This window comes from Gossypium hirsutum, chromosome A08 (assembly GCF_007990345.1).
Source record: "Gossypium hirsutum isolate 1008001.06 chromosome A08, Gossypium_hirsutum_v2.1, whole genome shotgun sequence".
Taxonomy (NCBI): Eukaryota; Viridiplantae; Streptophyta; class Magnoliopsida; order Malvales; family Malvaceae; genus Gossypium; species Gossypium hirsutum.
Window position 1 is genome coordinate 124,677,585 of NC_053431.1, and position 17,122 is coordinate 124,694,706.

Sequence of the window (17,122 nt, forward strand, 5' to 3'; positions counted from 1 at the left end):
ATTATTGTCAACTTTATATAAAATTTACATTAATGTAATTAAAGTATATTTTCATGTATATATAATATATCAGCATAATAATAAAATTTGCCCTTAACGTTTATCATCTTTATAGTCTCCTAATCGATATTTTTTTAACAATGTCAATCTTACTGTTTCAATTTTTATCAAGCCTGATTTGAAAGGAAATTGTCAGTCAACTAATAGTCAACTTTTTTTGCTGACATGGAATGATATCTCATTTATGCTTTTGTTGATGTGGCATTATAAAAAAATATAAATTCTAAAATTTATTAAAAATTAAAAAAATAAAAAAAATTAAAATTATGATACTTTTTTAAAAATACCAATCATTTAATGATATCTCATTTATGCTTTTGTTGATGTGGCATTATAAAAAAATATAAATTCTAAAATTTATTAAAAATGAAAAAAATTAAAATTATGATACTTTTTTAAAAATACCAATCATTTAAAAAACTTAAATATTTATTTATTTTTTTCATCCCTGGAATTAAATGAGTTATAGCTTCGATTCACTATATTTTTCTAAAAAATATTAAAATAGACTTTTATTAGTTTTTTTTAATTACATCTGTAACTCAACTATTAATAAATTTATAAATTATGATCACTTAACTAATCTAAATCAAGTCGCTCCATCATATATGAAAAAACTTGAAAACCAAAATGCACGCAAATTCAAACACATCCAACATTAGTTTCGAAATCCAACTAACACAGATTCTAGCAATTTGGAAGTTACTAATGTATATAACTAGAAATATGAAATGGAAACAACTTTTTTAAGTTGCATACTGAATGTAAAAAGTAAAAATCCACAACAACAAAATGATGGCAAGTTATATGAATTTTCTTTTAAGAGCAGAAAAAGCAACCACTGGATAGCAACTTGCCTACACAATCCGCTCCAACTCCCTAGCATAGCTAAGAGTTTGGTTAATCAGTTGTAGGGATGGGATCTCCTTACATGGTGCAGAGTCTTTGGCCTTCTGGAAATACACGGATCCATTCTTCACCTCCCAATCAGGATGCTCCTGCGACAAATGTAATACAGGTCCAAATAAGCTTTGTTTTTTTCCTTTTTCTGAATGTCTTTTGATGAAAATGGGTATTATCGATGTTTACAAGAATGCTTACCTCTTTGATGTATTCCAAAAGTTCTTGATCAGATGAGAAAAGCAACATCTGTCGGGCATCGTTAATTGAAAGATAATCATATGCCTTCTCACTGCATCCAGCTATTTCATCTCTGAAAATGACACGTTTATGAATAAAAAACAATACAACATAGAGCTGATTCTACGAAACTGATGTTGAAATGATCTTAGATTCAAAATGGTCACAAATACAACCATAATTTAAAAGACAGTCTACCATGCTTTAATATTGTTATCCCCCAGAAAATTGTCACATGAAATACAATTGCTTACCTCACTGTTTTTGCCAAGAGATCCATGAAATAAACATAAGTTTCATGAGGAGCATTTTGTCTAGCACTCAAGACACGATTGTAAGCCCCTTCCATGAAGGATTGCTCCAGCTCCACGGCATGCTTGATGCAAGGATTCTCCAGGGCAGTGGCCGAAAGCAGTTCCAGTTCAGTATGGAACTCAGCAATTCTGTTCTGGACAAGAAGTCTCAAGAGATTAAGACCTAGAATCAGGTACTCTTGCTGGGATGGTGGAAGACGGCTACTGCTCCATCAGGAAAAAAGAAAAATAATTACCATCATTTCCTTAATCTGAATAATAGAGGCTTCTACATAAGAAATTTATTCGCACATAAGAGTACACACATTGAAAGGAGTGGAAGTTTCCTTAAGACAATTTGTTCATAGGCCAAGAGTTAAAACAAATCCAATACCATCACACTCATACAAGACACAAAATCCATTTTAATTTCTTTATGTATTAAAAGTCTTACAACATATATATACACACCAAAAAAAAACACTTGTAACTTGATTTTCGAATTAGAAGAATCGATATCCATATTTTACTAATGGTTATGCAGAGCTTTATAGGATGCACCTCTTATCTATTCATCTATCTTAACAGCTAGAGAGAAAGGGGAGGAAATTATATCGAGAACAAAAAACTAGACCCAGAAAGAAAATTAGATATACAGCACAACAGCAAAGCAAAGGTAATAGACATAATTTCCAAACTACAGAGCAAAAAACCTTAAGCATAACCCTAAAAAGACAAGCAACTAACCCAGCATCTGTATAATAGGGCTTCAACTGGAAAAAGTCCCTCTCAAAGGCATCTTGATCCTCAATCTTAACACTAAGGACAACAGCATGTTCGTAAATTTCCCCTGAAATTGTCAGTGAAAAAAAAAAGCAACAATTAAAGAACTGATAATTGATAATTTTCAGACAACCAGAGATTCAATTTCTTAAATGGGTTAAAAATAACTTCATATAGAAGCTGCAACATGCTCAAATGTTTAACTGTTGCTCCCACTCTTCATTTTTTCTTGATATATCCATGTCTAACACAATTCCAAACATGGGTATGAGGATATAACCCTCCAATAACTCTCTGAATACATGAAAAAACTTGGAAGAAAATTCAACATACCCACATCAGAAAATTCAACATTAACATCCGAGTCCTAGTAACATAGATTTAACTACAACCGAAGGCACGCAAAAGAAAAGAAGCTTACTGATCCCAAAAAATGAACCAACCTTGCATGTTCCTAATCATATTTGAGATATGTCCTCACTACGGAACAAAGCTACATCTAGTAAGTTACAATATGTATAAGTGCTGAGGTATTTTCATATAGAATCCTTCAAAATATGTGAAAGCTAGTGCTTGATGGACCAACATAGAAATAAAATAAAAATGAGAAAGCAAAACAATGAACTGAGTCATAAGAATTACTTGCTAAGAGCAATTCGTTAACCGCATTAGGGGTGTTTTCAAATAGCGGAGGAAGGCTCCTAAACTTTGTCAGCAAAACCTGCAATAATAAAAAACCCAAAATCACTTGAGCAACATTTCAAACCCATCAATTTCATCGATCCAATTTCCCAAACTCAAACACAGCAGCTAATTCAAATATCGAAAACAATAAAAACACAACAAAACCCCTAAAATCCCTAAACCCTAAACAAAATCAACCATCCAAATAAACTAACCATCTACAATACGGGATCCATCATCTCGAGACGAATAAGAGCCCTAGAATTTTAGCCCGAAAAGAGAGAATGCATTAGGGTTTGAACAAGTTCAAAACAAATTAAAAACCTTGAGTTGAGAAAGGAGATTGGCGCATGAATCGAAATCTTTTCTAATGAATGCAGCTTTGAATCGCTCGAACATCTGCGACACTTCAGTTAGCTGTGGATCCATTTTTTCTCTCTCTCGCAAGCTTTCGTGTTGCCGAAACAATGGAAAATTCCTTTTTTATTTTTCACTTACATAATATATATAAGGCAAAAAAAAATAATAATATGGAGCTCGACTTTTTCTTTTTCTTTTCCGGTTTTACCTAAACCGGTCCTGTCGGTTGGAATTGGGCTGATCAGATTGGGTCGGGCTGTGGTTTTTTAAGGAAGGGTTCGAATTAAAGGGCTCATCGCCTAAGGCCCAGTTCCAATAAAATTTCAAGTCTAGCTCTCTTTTCAAGATGGTCAGACCAGTCAAAAAAAATCGTTTTACTATTTAAAATTAAAAAAATTTGATATTTTATATATTTTTATATGGTCCAAGTTGGGTCGCAATCCTTGTACAAGTCTAAGGGCTCCTTTGGTTTGTCATTGCATACCAGTGAGGTGCGATTGGGGGGGGGGGGGGGAAATGGCAGCAACCGCACTGATCAGCCCTTTGGTTCAGCATGCCAGTCCGGTGAGAAGCAGCCTCCACCGCGCTGGTCATCCCCAAATTAACTGGAGATTGTTGGTCCGGTAAAAATTTAGCAACTCCAGTTGCTTTTTCTTTTCCTCTTTTACCCATATTATTTCTTTTGTTTCTTTTCCTCTTTTGTTTCTTCTGATCTTTGGTTCCCCTTCTTCTCCCCTTTCTCCTTCCCCTTCCCTTTCCCCTTCCCCTTGGTTTGCTCTGTAACCTCTGTTTGCTCGCTTACACAATAAGTTTATAGATAGATATATGATTTTTTTTGTTTCTGCTTAAAAGGTATGTAGAATGATGAATTTAGTAACTAAGGGTCCGTTTGATTGGTGTAAAATGTTTTCCGGAAAACATTTTCTGAAATTTTTGGTGTTTGATTTGTGGAAAATGAATTCCATAGGAAAATATTTTACAAACACGGGTAAAATCCAAAGCTTTTTTTTGGAAATTGTCTTACCCATTTCTCTACCGTAAGACATTTTCCATTTCTCCTTTCTCTTCTTCAACCTTCTTCAACTCCAGGGAGGATTTCAGCTGATTCGCCACGACTTCCCAATGCGTCCAATGGAAATGTACGATCTCCCTCGTCGTCTTCAACTTTAACGTCACCGGAGAGGGAAAAATCAGATGGCCGAAGCTTGCGATCTCCTTCGTTGTCTCCGATGTTGATCCCGAACCCAGATTCATTATCTCTTTTAGCAGCCATGGACTCAACAACAATGCCAGAAACAGAGACCCCATCATCTTCAACAGGTTCTTTACTTATTCGAGCTCCTTTTAACTCTTGATTCTGATTCTAAATATGAACTTGAAACTGCAAGTACTGTTGGCGGGAGTAGTGTCTATAATTATGAGAATAACAGTGAGTTAGGGGGTTCTGAAGAGGGTTTTTTGAGTGGTAATGAGGAGTTCGAGACTGGTTCAGAGAAGGATAGGCCTTTAGATGGAAACCCAGATGAGGGAATTGAATTGGGTGGTGAAAATAATGGTGGGGCTAGTGAAAGGTACAAAATTTATGTGGCTAACAAAGATGATGATGATTTGGATAGCTTGGAGAATTCAATGGCGAATGAGGAAGAGAGCGGTGGTGTTGATGTTCCTGTTGCTCAGGTGTCAATGGATGATGAAGTGTTATTCTCACAACTTAGCACCAAAACTTTTAGTTTAGAAGTAGAATCAAAATAAGGTATGGGATATCAGTATTCAATCCATTTCTTTTATTACTTAAAATTAACTAGGGTCTTTGTTAAAGGTTTTTTTCTGGTTTTGGGGGGTGATTTTGTTTTCCCAAGTCACCGAGTTTCATGGTTTGTTGCTTTGTTTCTCGGTATTTATTTTTCTTCTTATATATGATGCAAATTGAATGCATTTGAGGTCTGAAATGAGTTTTTTTTAGCTGAATTTTTAGTACCAAGTTTTCTTTGAGATAACATGTATGTTGTTGTAAAAGGTATAATCTTTATGTTCATGCATGTTTGAAAGTAATTGTCTTTTCTTCTTTAAACCCTGCCTTTTATGTTTTTATCCTTGAAATCTTCACTCTTTTAGGGAAATATAAAACAATTTCGTAGTTTCATATTAAATAATGAATGTTTGTTTTGTTTCATTGCAGAAAAACTTCATGTTCTTTTAATTTCACTTACAACTTTTAGTTCTATGTTAGCAGCATAGCGCTGGTTTGATTCTGTAATTTTTTTTCTTTGTTTTACTGTAAAAGCTTTAGCTGCATGAATCTATTAGATGCTTTCTGTCCTTTTAATGAATGAGCTGCTTTTTCTTTCCCTTTCAAGTTCCTATATAAACCTTTTTCATGTTAATTCCTTGCTGATATTTGTTTATGAAACATATTTTACCTGAAGATGAAATAAAATTTTTTATATATCTTGCATCATCCTGCCTGCCTACTATTTCATTCATACAATCTTCTTTGCCAGCTATGTTACGCATGAAATCAATCTATATTTTTACTCTAGGGGCTGAAAACTTGTACTGGTGTCCATCTTATGCATGGCAGACGTGTTAGGTTATTAACACATGTAGGATCTTTCCTGTTTTATGCTATGTACCGTTTTGTTGTCATCATCATTAGTCGGATTAAGAAGATTTGAACTCCTTTTCCTTTCCATTTGGTGCATCTTTTTTCTTGTTTGATTTCATCTGATATAAAAGAAAAGCTGGTGTTACTTGATTTCTCCATCATAAAATACAGCTAATGCCTTTTGTTGACCTTCTATGCAGAATTCATCCGATTCTTCTCTTTGATGTGTTATTCGTGCCAAGCAGCAGTTGTTGGAAATTGTTGGGTGATTTAACTTATTCATAATAACAGTGATATCGGTTAAATACGCAGAAAGGTTTTGCAGTGCTCTGTTGTTGTCTTTTGACTCGTAGAATTAAATAAAAGAAACTTCTGCAATGCAAACGTCTTAGAAACATAAAATTACAGGCAAGTGCATTGATTGGCCCGTGCAAGAGCTGGAGTCCTATTGTTGGCCTCCCAACCAGAGCTTAGAGCCATACCAGTCAGGTTCTGATGATGGCAGCAATAGTGTGCAACATTCAGTTCCTAACCTGGAGCGATACTGCACCCTTGATTCATCGTCCAGTATGCAGAATTCTTCTTCGACAGCCAGTTTTTCACCCGATGGCAGTCTTGTTTCGCAGCAAAACTACACTTACCCATTGGACCTTCATCATTCCTCGGAAAATACGTGTGCTACACCAGTAAGTGGTTCTTGTGTAATAGACAATGAAAACGACTTGGGGCTTATGGTGAGACAATGAAGTAGTTTGTTACGACTTTGGACCTGTGTTTAACAATTCACAGTAGTTCAAATTTAGATGCTACTTTCGAAGCATGTTCCTTTTTAAGGTATATTATGCACTTGGACAATGTTGTTACTATGTGGTGTACTACTAATTATGTATTTGGATAATATTATTAATTTCTAGTACTCATTGTGGTTTCGAAGCAATTTATAATTATTCAATACTAGTTTTTTTAACACAATTACAAATAATTTATTTGATATTAGTTTTTTTCAATTTAACGATTAATATTGTAGCTTAATAATTGAGTATTATTATAAATAAACCATTGCAATATATGTAAAAATAATTTAAAATATAAAAAATTATTAATATATATTAATATATGTAAAAAAAACTTTTCCGGAAAATATTTTCAGGAAATCTGCCAAACAGCAGAAAATATTTTACACAGATTCAAACAAACACCATAAAATATTTTCTGGTAAATCATTTTACAGAAAAGTAAAACATTTTCCAGAAATCATTTTACGAAAAACATTTTACTAGCAATCAAACGGACCCTAAATTTAGTTCAACTTCATTGAAAGTGAAATTTAGGAAGATCGTAACTCTCTTTTTGCTTCGTTTCCCTGTTTCATAGAGGAATGATTTGTTTTTTATTCAGGAGATAATAATTTAATTGAATTATTTAAGCAAACTTTTTTTGTTTTAAAAAATAATAATTAAGTTGTTATTTTCATGTAATTTTTAAGCTGTGATTGAATTTTTGTAAATTCAATATATTTTATTAAATTATATATTTTTATTAAATTATATTTAATAATAATTTTTTAATTTTTAATTTTTAAATAATTTTAAAAACTTCTATGATATATCATTTTTAATCTAATGTCCTTAAAAGTCATTTTCTATTCTCACCTCACCGCTACAGCTGCGTTTGAATCCAAACACACACTCCACTGCTATTTCTAATCTCACTGCTACATTATCCAATCTCACCGCTACAGTACCTAATCTCACCGCCACCGCTGTTTTTAACCTCACCGGAGCTAAACACACCGCCCATCCAAACTAAGCCTAAGTTCTAATTGAGTCTATATAAATTATTAATATTGTATAAAATTATTTATATCCGATTCAGTTTGAAATATGAATTGTAAATTTTTTATTTTTTTTTTAAAAATTTACAAGTACAAGCACATATGCGAGCAAAATCACAATGTGTAGAATCAAATTTTTACAACACAGGCAAACTAAGTGTTGTTTGATAAACTCGAAAACTTATGTATTGAAAATTTATGTATTGAAAATTAAACATTGAATTCAAGTTATAAAAATTGTTTGATATATTTCTTAAAATTAAGTATGGAATATGATTAGTTTGTTTGATAAATGTAATTTTTAAAAATTTAAAGGTAAATTATTTAAAAAATAATGTTAAATAAATGAGATAATATAATTTATTGCCACTAAACTTGACAACTAAATTTACTTTGATACTTGTGCTTTTTTTGTCTGCTTTAGTTCTTGAACTTGAAAACTAGATCCATTTTTATCCCTGAACTTAGATTCTATCAAGATTTGATGATGTGATCAATGTTACTGGAACAAGGTCAATATAACGGTTCGAACAAAGGGGTTCAACTGATTAACTAGAAAATTGCTTGAAATTGGTAAAAATCGAAACCGAGATAAAAATCGACAGTTGAACAAGTTAAATTAGTTTCATAATTTTTTAATTTTTTTATGAATTTTTAATTATTTATTTAATTATTGTTGGTCCGACAGTCGGACCGATTGAACTGATTGAATCAAAAACTAATGATCTAACTTGTTCAATCATCGATCCAATTATTAAAATATGGTATGTGACACAATCTAAGATTGTCACATACCATTAATCTAATCAAATGTTTTTTTAAATGAAATCAAATGTCTAATACATAATAATTAAAATAAATGTCCAAATTCATAAAACATGGAAAAATAAACTTTAAAATAAAGCTGATTCAAAGTTTAAAAAATCGTCATTTCGAATTTGGATCTATATAAAATTTTCTACCCATGTATTTAAAAATAACTTATTCATTCATTTAATTAAAATAGATTTAATCATAAGTCGAGTCGATATAAAATTATAGGTAAACTTTTTAGGCCCGTATTTAATTTGAAATAAATTATTTTTTTATATAAAACAAATTTTAAACATATTAAGAAAACAAATAGGCATAATAAAAAAAATTACTCAAGACTAAACAAGTCTTAATTTTTAGCTAAATTTTTTTTTCAAATTTATATTCTTATTCAAACCTTCTCACTTTTCTAACCAACCCAGACAGATAATTCTAAACATGATTAATTACAGCTCATTTATGAAATATCCAAAACCCATTCAACTTACATAAGTTATTTTGGGGACAAATTTCATTTAAGAAAATTGGGTAAAAAAAAGTGTTACAAAACCATGAGCTGGTCAAACAAGTCAAGAGAACAAATTATCCTCATTAGATGTGTTTCTTGCAGCAGTGAACATAATCTCATATGATTAAATCTCTTGTCAGAATTTGTAAATGTAATCACAATAAATATAAGGGCATAATAGAGCTTTTCTTCTTCAATCTCTCTCACTTCCATTGATTTTAAGAAAAGAAAAATGTTTACTTCATCCATGAATCATCCAAAAGCACTTCATTTTTTCAGGATTATTCTTTCTCAAACTCAAAAGCTTGTAATAACCCTTCCTCTTCTTTGCTTCTTGGGCTTCTTTGTTTCTGCTTTGGTTTTTTCTGCTAATTCTAATTTCTCTGCATTTTTTTTCTGAATTTTCTAAATTTGTTGCAGCCCTTGCCGAAAAGGTTCGTTAGTTTATACGGAGACGATCTATCGAATACTGTAATCGTTAAAGCTCCGACGGGGCCAGAATGGAAAGTAGAGTTGATGAAATGTGATGGTGAGATTTGGTTAGCTAATGGTTGGAAAGACTTCGCGGATTATTTCTCTTTGAAGTATGGGAACCTATTGATCTTTAGATACGAAGGTCATTCGCGGTTTTACGTGTTCATGATATTTGATCAGACTACACTGGAAATCGAATACCCGAACGGTATCGATAACCATGAGGTGGAGCTCCAAATACCGGACGTGGAAGAAGTCGGGAGTGAGGATGTGGTTGAAATAGTCAACAACGTATCGCGATCCCGGAAAACAACGGAGAAAACACGTTCTTCGCCTCGTAAGAGAACAAGAATGCAGGGCGCTACGAATGCGAAAAAATCGGAGTTTCGAATGTCAAGCAGAGATGGAAGTATAGTATATATGATGATATAAATTTACTGATTTAATATGTTCTTTTTGAGCTCAGATTTTGTTCACTATTCTTTCGAATTTGATGTTACTCGACAGGTAAAATCGGTCCGGAACAAGCTGGTGGAGGCACGTCTGCTGCCCAGAGATCATCGGCATCGTCAGCTAACCATTTTGGATCGGAAAAGCCATTCTTTGTAGTTAATATACAGCCATCGTACATTACCGCATTTCGTGCTGTAAGCTCTACCTTGACGCATTGGCATTACATATTGAGTATCAATTGAATGAAATCGTTTCGAGCTAATAATTGCAGAATGTTCCATTTACGTTCGCGAGAACTTATTTCACTTGGAAGGAAGCCGATGTTGTCCTTAAAGATCGAGACGGGAGAACTTGGCCTATTCATCTCAAAGTATACAATAAATATCATTGCACAAGCTTTGGCCGTGGTTGGAAGGCATTTGCAATCGACAATGATTTACGAGTAGGCGACTCTTGCGCCTTTGAACTGCTAGAGGGACCCGAAATATCATTTAGGGTTACTGTTTTCCGGAACCCCGAAGATTCAAATGATCGCCATACTAGCAGTACGTACAATACCTACAAGCATCACTAAGTTAAAGATTTGTATGATTTAGTGACATCTATGTATGTTTTTACGATGGCTGATCCGCGGGTCAGCTCGTGGGAGTAAAATAGGTCATGGTCGGCACAAGAGGGAATTGAATGCTCGGATTCAGACTGAATATGATCATTCTAGTGAAAATGAAACGATTAGATATTCAAAGAGGAACAAAGAATCTCATGTTCCGAGAAGAAAAATTAAGAACGGAGATGGTAAGTCATAAGAAATCGAAGAAATTTCCGGAGTGCTGTTGAATCAAAATTGCACCTAATGTTCTTACCTGCAGGAAAGTTCGATGAGGCGATGCAGAATAAGACTTCAGCCCGGCGAGCTATTCAAAGGCTTCCAAGGAAAGGAACTGCCATTGCTAGAGCTCTTGAAAGAGTAAGCAAACTCAGGTCGGCTCATCCGTTGTTCAAAGTCATTATCACAACAAATTTTCTGCAGAGAGGGTTTCCGGTAAAGATCTTATTCCCGTAAATTTGCATATTTAGCTTCATAAAGATAAAAAGGAACATAAAACTTAGCTTCAATGCATGTAGTCCTTTGAATCTTGAAATATCGAATGTTACGATCATATAAACATCTACTATTTACTTGGGAAGCAAGAAACAATCAGACATCAATCTAAGAAACCAGCATACAACTTGGCTTCAATGCCTGCAATCAGTTGATTCTCGAAATATCGAACATTTCGATCACATCAACATCTCTTACTTGCTAAACAAGCAAGCATCAATCAACCATGAATCAGAAAAACTCGCATACAGCTTAGCTTCGGTGCATGCAGTCAGTTGAATCTTAAAATATCAAACATTTTGATCATATTAGCATCTGCTATTTACTTGGGAAACAAGAAACCATCAGACATCGATCTAAGAAAGTAGCATACAACCTAGCTTCGATGCCTGCTGTCAGTTAAATCTCGAAAATTTGAACATTTCAATCATATCAACAAATACTATTTACTTTGGAAGCAAGAATCAGCATTAAATCTAAAAAACTGACAGTTTATTAGCTTCAATGCCATCAGTTAAATCTCCAAACATCGAATGGACATTTTCGATCATATCAACGTAAACTATTTACTTATGAAGCAAGAATCAGCCATCAATCTAAAAAACTCGCATACAACATTGCATCAATGGTGCATCAATCTCGGTTTTCTTTCTTTTTTGTTCACTATCTAAGCATCATCAACCTTATGCAGAGCATCCCAGAACGCTTTTGCGACGAACACATGGAGCAAATTCCGGAAGATGTGACCCTTAAATATAAGCATAAATCATGGCGTGTAAGGATGATTATTTGCTCAGACAGAGCAGGCCGATTTAGCATCGGCTGGCGGGCATTTGTACAGGGAAATAAGCTCAAAGTTGGAGACGTTTGTGTGTTTAAGATGATCAAGAAAACAAATATTGTTTTCGAAGTCTCCATTTTCAGAGATGGTTTAACTCTTGGTTGAACATCTGCTAAGATTCACCATGAATATGTGACTCGTTTTGTGACTCAGTAATGTAAGTTAGTTTTGTTTGTATAAAAATTTGTATGACGCAGTAGATGTCTCAAAGTTTATGCCTTCTCTTCTTGCTTGAATTTGCTAGCTGATTTAGCGCGTAAATGGCAGGATTGACGGTCAAACCGGTCATATTACTGATGCTCAATTCAAGCATAAAAATTTTACAACTAAAAAATAGAAAAAATCAGTTCAACAGGTTTTTTTTTTTTTGCCTGATTTTGAGTGATTTTACAAGTTAATCAATCTTAACCCTTTCTTTGGATTGATACCTTGATTAGTTTCCAATAGTTTCCAATTCGATCAATTAGTCTAGTCGAATTTAAATACCATTAGAAAACTAGTTCACTATAATAATGTCAATATCATAATTTTCTTATTTTATTAAAAGGAAAATTATACAATAAACAAAAATAAGACAATAAAGGGAAATTATACGCATCAAATAACTTCATTTTCTTGAAAACAAATTACAGATGTCTTATATTAATTTTTTTTTTCATAAATTTGTTGGAAAAACCTTCAATAAGTTCATCTGTGTTAATTTTTGCTTATAAAGTTTGAAAGAGTAAAAAAAGGGTCATCTATTATACAAAAAGATTATTTGAAAATTTTAAGCTCAATAATAAATTAAGTGATGACATACTGTATATTAAAATATTAAAATTTTAATATAGTATTGAGTGACATTGTTACATTAGATAGGGTATTGAATCCTTTTGAACAATTAATATAAATGATAATAGGCATAAATCTTAAATTAATATAAATTTCATATGACTATGACTAATACCGTTATCCATATGGTATTATTTTATGCTTACCTACTAAATATACAAATAATTATATTTTCTCAACATAAATATAATTAATTTTTTAATTAAAACATAATCCTTCCACTAAAAGATTAAAAAAAAAAAAAAGAGAAAGCAACTTAACTTGATTATATCCTTTAATCCATTCAAGTATTTTAAACATTTCTTTTTTGTTTTTCTCCACATAAAATTTATTTAAAATTGTTTATTTGTTTCTCAACTTAAAACTTAAAGTGGCACAGTTTGTAAAATTCAATCAAAATACAAATTTCTCTCAAAAAATAAATCATTTGTACATACAGACAGCAAATCAAATTTCTTATATAACATTACACAAAATTTATGTATATTTTGAGAATCATCCCAAAAAATAATTTTTTTTCTAAACTTTGTATAAATTAAAAAAAAATTGAAAAATAGTTCAAATGATTTGATTTTTTTTTCTAGATAAGTGATTTGAAGATTTTATTCAATTCTATATAGATTTTATTTTTAAAAAGTTACAAATTAATCATAATTTTTGTCCAACATCGAACAGAAATTTCATCATCTAAGCCTCACATCAAAGTTCAAACTAATTGCTAAATGCTATGAAATGAAACATTTTCTATCATCAGGAAAAACTCAGAACTACAAAATATACAGTACAGACACTGATGGCAAATGGAGTAAAAACTGTTTTTCGAGATTAGGAAAAAGGGGGAGGGAGGTGTTCAGACTCATTGGACTATGGCAAGGCGAGAATCATACCTGTATATTTCCAAGACCATCTTGTCATTTCTCCTCAAACTCGACATCGATAATTTCTGGTTCGGACTTTTTTGAACCGGTGCGCCTACTACGTCTGCCAAAGAAGTCTCCTTCTGGTTGCCATACAATGTTTCCACAGCTTGCACAGTGTATCGTTTGGTTTTTATAACCAGCAAACTGTTTCCTACAAGCTGGACAAGCACCCTGTCCGATTTTTATCATAAAAAAGGTCAGTTTGTCATTTTAAACTATGTTTTATTGGTAAAATAAAATTGGTTGAATATAATGAACAAAATTCTGCAATGAAGCAGGTTTTAAAAAATATTTGGAATGGTATCGTGAATAAATGCACCCTAGTTTGCTTCTGCAATCAAATTCCCTTTTCAGACCATATACAAAGTCAAAAAATCTACGCAAATACAATACACCATTCTAGTAAAACTAGCACTATCTTATGCCCCAAAATCATCCTATACTTGAAGAACTCACTAGCATAACATGCAAGAAGTTGCAATCTAATTTAACTGTAATCGTAAAAGATATAGTTTAAGAAGGAGCTACTTTAACTGTAATCATCAGAATAGCAAGTACAATAAATGGAAGACTAGACTTTGAGTTTAATCCTATTGTTCCATATGTTACGGATAGACACTACGTAGTGTCACCTTTTACGGGGATGAAAAGCAATGAAAAATAAACAAATTTTACAACGAATCACATATGTTACAGAAAGTCATCGCTTTTATCTTGCATTTATCTGTGCCATATTATAGCAATAAGTGATAGCTGATACCTTAATAACAAGACTATTGGCAATAGTCCCGATGAGAAGAGGCCCAGCAAATGGTAGTATCCACATGGCAAATATTAAGAATCGAAAAAGCCAACCGGATAATGCAAACCAGAGGAAGAAAATCATCTGCAGATGGATGAAAAAAACTCTATCATGAAATGAGGTAGCAAACGAACTATAACTAATCACCAAAGCACACAATACAATATATCCAGATCCTATCCAAGGTTAAGAATTTCAAAAGAAATTCACTCTCATTTTCTCCGCACTGAAGCAAAACACCTTTAAAAGATTAAAGTTATAGGAGAAAGATTTGGGGAATGAGAAATGAGAGTCATAAGCATATTACCTAGAACAGATTAATATACACAGAACCTAACTCAAATCCAAGGCCACCTATACAAACTTGTGCACAAGTGACATGACATGTAAGACCACATAACACTCACCTTACATTTAGGCCCAAAACAACAAATAAGAATAATATGAATATCCCATGGATTCCAAAATGAAGGCAACTAGCAACTTGGACATATTAACTATTCAACCAAAACCAGACTTACAGTAGGCATAAAGCTCAACTTGAATACAAGCAATCTTAAAACCCAATGACAATGATGTCAGATATCCACTGCTTAATAGACATAAGTTGTTCATCCTCTTTAATTCATAAGAGATAATGAAAACATGATATCGAGTATTGCAAATCAAACCCCTTGAACTTTTAAGGAGTTTTTCCTCACTACAACCCATGTTAACATCATATTTCTTTCATGCTAGAATCACTGTTAAACCAAAAACAAAAGGGGGGTGGATGAACATATGGTTTAGTTATCATAAATGCTCTGCAGAAATTTTTTTCTTTTGGCTATGCTTTCTAGATTTCTTGGATATAAAATGCACTGAACATTTTGAAAGATCAAACATTTAAGGATACAACTTTCATGGAAATAAAAATGCATGACTTTACTTCAAATTAAAGAACAATCTTTGGATTAATCCTTGTATAATAGCAAATTACACAATTCTTTTTATCAAATTAGTACATAATTTTGAAGTTCGCTATTTCTTTTGCATTATTGGAGTTCTTTTAGGAGCAACAAGTAACAAAGAAATGGAGCCTACAAAAATAACTCAAGAAAATAAGTAAAATTGATATTTGGCCTAATCTTACTTACAGCAAAACTTCTTCCTAATGGAGTTTCTAAGAAATCATTCAGCTGCTTCCTGTACTGCAACCATATCCAAAAAATCCTCAAACAAAATGTTAGTATAAAAATTCCAAATGAATAAAAGAAGTTCAATTCTAGACCAAGAAATAAAATAAAACACGAACCCTAGGCCAATTCCTACGAAAATCCATCGTAAATGTTCGCCAACGGATACCAATCTCGAGCTCCCGGTCGAGCTCACGAGCACGGTCAGTGGCGGATTGAACGACGGAGGAGAGTCGGGGGGAAACGGAGTACTGGCGGTTTAACCGTTCAGCGGTTTTTTTAGCTTCGAAGACGAATTGCTCGAAGCGGTCGTTGGCCGTTCGCCAAGCGTCCTTCAAGGCCTCGCCGGAGGCCACGCGGCGAGCGAAGGTGTCGAAGTCGCTCCGCCTAAAGGATTGGACTACTAAAGGACGCCGCCGCTGAGGAAGCGGAGGCCGTCGCTGAAGCGTCATCGAATGCCATGCCGTCGACGGCCGAGCTGTAGACATCACTTAGAATTTCAGATTCTTTTTCTGTTTTTCTGGCTTTCCATTTTTATATTCATTATCATATAAAATTATATTTTATATTTGTTATTGGATTATTTATTTAACAAAGTATTTTAATAAAACTATTTATTAATTAATTATATCTTCTTTTATATTTCCTATCAAATTTGTTTATTTAACAAAGTATTTTCATAAGATTTATTAATTTATAAATTAGATCATTTTTGTTGCTAATAAATTTTTTTGTTATATTTATAAAAAAAAACAAAAAAAAAACGTTTGGTTGGTTAAATCATATTAAAAGTAATGCATGGAATAATGTTTTAAGTATATCAATTAAACTTATTTACTATTTTTTTTAAATAAAAGATTTATTACTACAATTATGTGGTAATAGAATACATCCACAAATACAAATACATACCCGAGCAATTACAGTGTAGAATCAAATTAATATAAAGTACAATAAATTAAGAAGTAAAAAGAATCGAACAAAATTCATATAGCATATGGGCATAATGTGATTGAAGAAGCATATGTCACAGTTATGTACAGTAAGACTTGAATTTGATATTTGTAATGTTTCAAAATATTTTTTATATTATAAATATTCAAGTCTCATCATATGTAATTGATTGAAAATAACTTTAAACTCAAAATAATTGTAGTCGAAAATGATTTGAACCCAAATTTAACCTGAAAGAAAATATATAAAAAATCTAAACTCCAATTAAGTTAATCTATCATTTCAAAGAATGTCAATTAAGCCTTAATTTAATTGATAAAATAGTTATTACAATAATTAGTAAGATGCAATTTAAGGGTAGAAAGATTATGCCTAGTAATAGTTATTCTATAAAAAAAGATAATGTAATTTTGACTCTAAACTTAGTAATTTGATTAATTTTAGTACCTGTATTAAAGGGGATAATATAATTTTTGGTCTACTTTAG

At 32.5% G+C, this 17,122-nt stretch overlaps 3 protein-coding genes and 1 long non-coding RNA gene across 6 annotated transcripts; 2 read left to right on the forward strand and 2 right to left on the reverse strand.

Moving 5' to 3' along the window:
* Positions 1–691: 691 nt before the first annotated feature.
* Positions 692–3,497, reverse strand: LOC107928402 (26S proteasome non-ATPase regulatory subunit 8 homolog A). Its single transcript, XM_016859626.2, has 6 exons — positions 3,285–3,497; positions 2,919–2,997; positions 2,241–2,343; positions 1,455–1,718; positions 1,162–1,273; positions 692–1,058 (listed from the first exon to the last, which is right to left on the reverse strand). Exons 1-6 carry the CDS (start codon positions 3,387–3,389, stop codon positions 918–920), a joined length of 804 nt encoding a protein of 267 aa, XP_016715115.1. The 5' UTR covers positions 3,390–3,497; the 3' UTR covers positions 692–917.
* Positions 3,498–3,672: 175 nt separating this feature from the next.
* On the forward strand, positions 3,673–6,828 carry LOC107912448 (uncharacterized). The gene is made up of 2 exons (XR_001688165.2): positions 3,673–4,640; positions 6,126–6,828. It is a non-coding gene; the product is annotated as an uncharacterized lncRNA (long non-coding RNA).
* Positions 6,829–9,031: 2,203 nt separating this feature from the next.
* On the forward strand, positions 9,032–12,160 carry LOC107928396 (B3 domain-containing transcription factor VRN1). The gene is made up of 7 exons (XM_016859614.2): positions 9,032–9,387; positions 9,501–9,963; positions 10,062–10,201; positions 10,279–10,552; positions 10,647–10,802; positions 10,877–11,049; positions 11,801–12,160. The coding sequence occupies exons 1-7, from the start codon at positions 9,313–9,315 to the stop codon at positions 12,053–12,055; spliced, it is 1,536 nt and encodes a 511-aa protein (XP_016715103.1). The 5' UTR covers positions 9,032–9,312; the 3' UTR covers positions 12,056–12,160.
* LOC107928397 (uncharacterized) lies at positions 10,701–16,243 on the reverse strand. Of its 3 annotated transcripts, none has more exons than XM_016859617.2 (5): positions 15,801–16,243; positions 15,643–15,696; positions 14,465–14,590; positions 13,672–13,875; positions 10,701–11,031 (listed from the first exon to the last, which is right to left on the reverse strand). In XM_016859617.2, exons 1-4 carry the CDS (start codon positions 16,167–16,169, stop codon positions 13,696–13,698), a joined length of 729 nt encoding a protein of 242 aa, XP_016715106.1. In that variant the 5' UTR covers positions 16,170–16,243; the 3' UTR covers positions 10,701–11,031; positions 13,672–13,695. The 3 variants fall into 3 exon arrangements, with proteins under 3 accessions (XP_016715106.1, XP_016715107.1, XP_016715104.1); XM_016859618.2 differs by lacking the exon at positions 10,701–11,031 and adding an exon at positions 11,580–11,857 and having other exon boundaries at positions 15,801–16,226; XM_016859615.2 differs by lacking the exon at positions 10,701–11,031 and having other exon boundaries at positions 13,513–13,875; positions 15,801–16,234.
* Positions 16,244–17,122: the final 879 nt, after the last annotated feature.

What these genes read in the sequence shown, in the direction of transcription:
- LOC107928402 (XM_016859626.2), bottom strand. Translation starts at nt 3,389, where the DNA reads ATGGATCCACAGCTAACTGAAGTGTCGCAGATGTTCGAGCGATTCAAA. An exon ending in TAACGAATTGCTCTTAGCAA is followed by an intron (nt 2,344 to 2,918) that starts GTAATTCTTATG and finishes TGACAATTTCAG; the next exon opens with GGGAAATTTACGAACATGCT. An exon ending in CCCTATTATACAGATGCTGG is followed by an intron (nt 1,719 to 2,240) that starts GTTAGTTGCTTG and finishes CTGATGGAGCAG; the next exon opens with TAGCCGTCTTCCACCATCCC.
- LOC107928396 (XM_016859614.2), top strand. Translation starts at nt 9,313, where the DNA reads ATGTTTACTTCATCCATGAATCATCCAAAAGCACTTCATTTTTTCAGG. An exon ending in AAATGATCGCCATACTAGCA is followed by an intron (nt 10,553 to 10,646) that starts GTACGTACAATA and finishes TCCGCGGGTCAG; the next exon opens with CTCGTGGGAGTAAAATAGGT. An exon ending in TTCTGCAGAGAGGGTTTCCG is followed by an intron (nt 11,050 to 11,800) that starts GTAAAGATCTTA and finishes AACCTTATGCAG; the next exon opens with AGCATCCCAGAACGCTTTTG.
- LOC107928397 (XM_016859617.2), bottom strand. Translation starts at nt 16,169, where the DNA reads ATGTCTACAGCTCGGCCGTCGACGGCATGGCATTCGATGACGCTTCAG. An exon ending in TTCGTAGGAATTGGCCTAGG is followed by an intron (nt 15,697 to 15,800) that starts GTTCGTGTTTTA and finishes ATATGGTTGCAG; the next exon opens with TACAGGAAGCAGCTGAATGA. An exon ending in CATTAGGAAGAAGTTTTGCT is followed by an intron (nt 14,591 to 15,642) that starts GTAAGTAAGATT and finishes ATCCATCTGCAG; the next exon opens with ATGATTTTCTTCCTCTGGTT.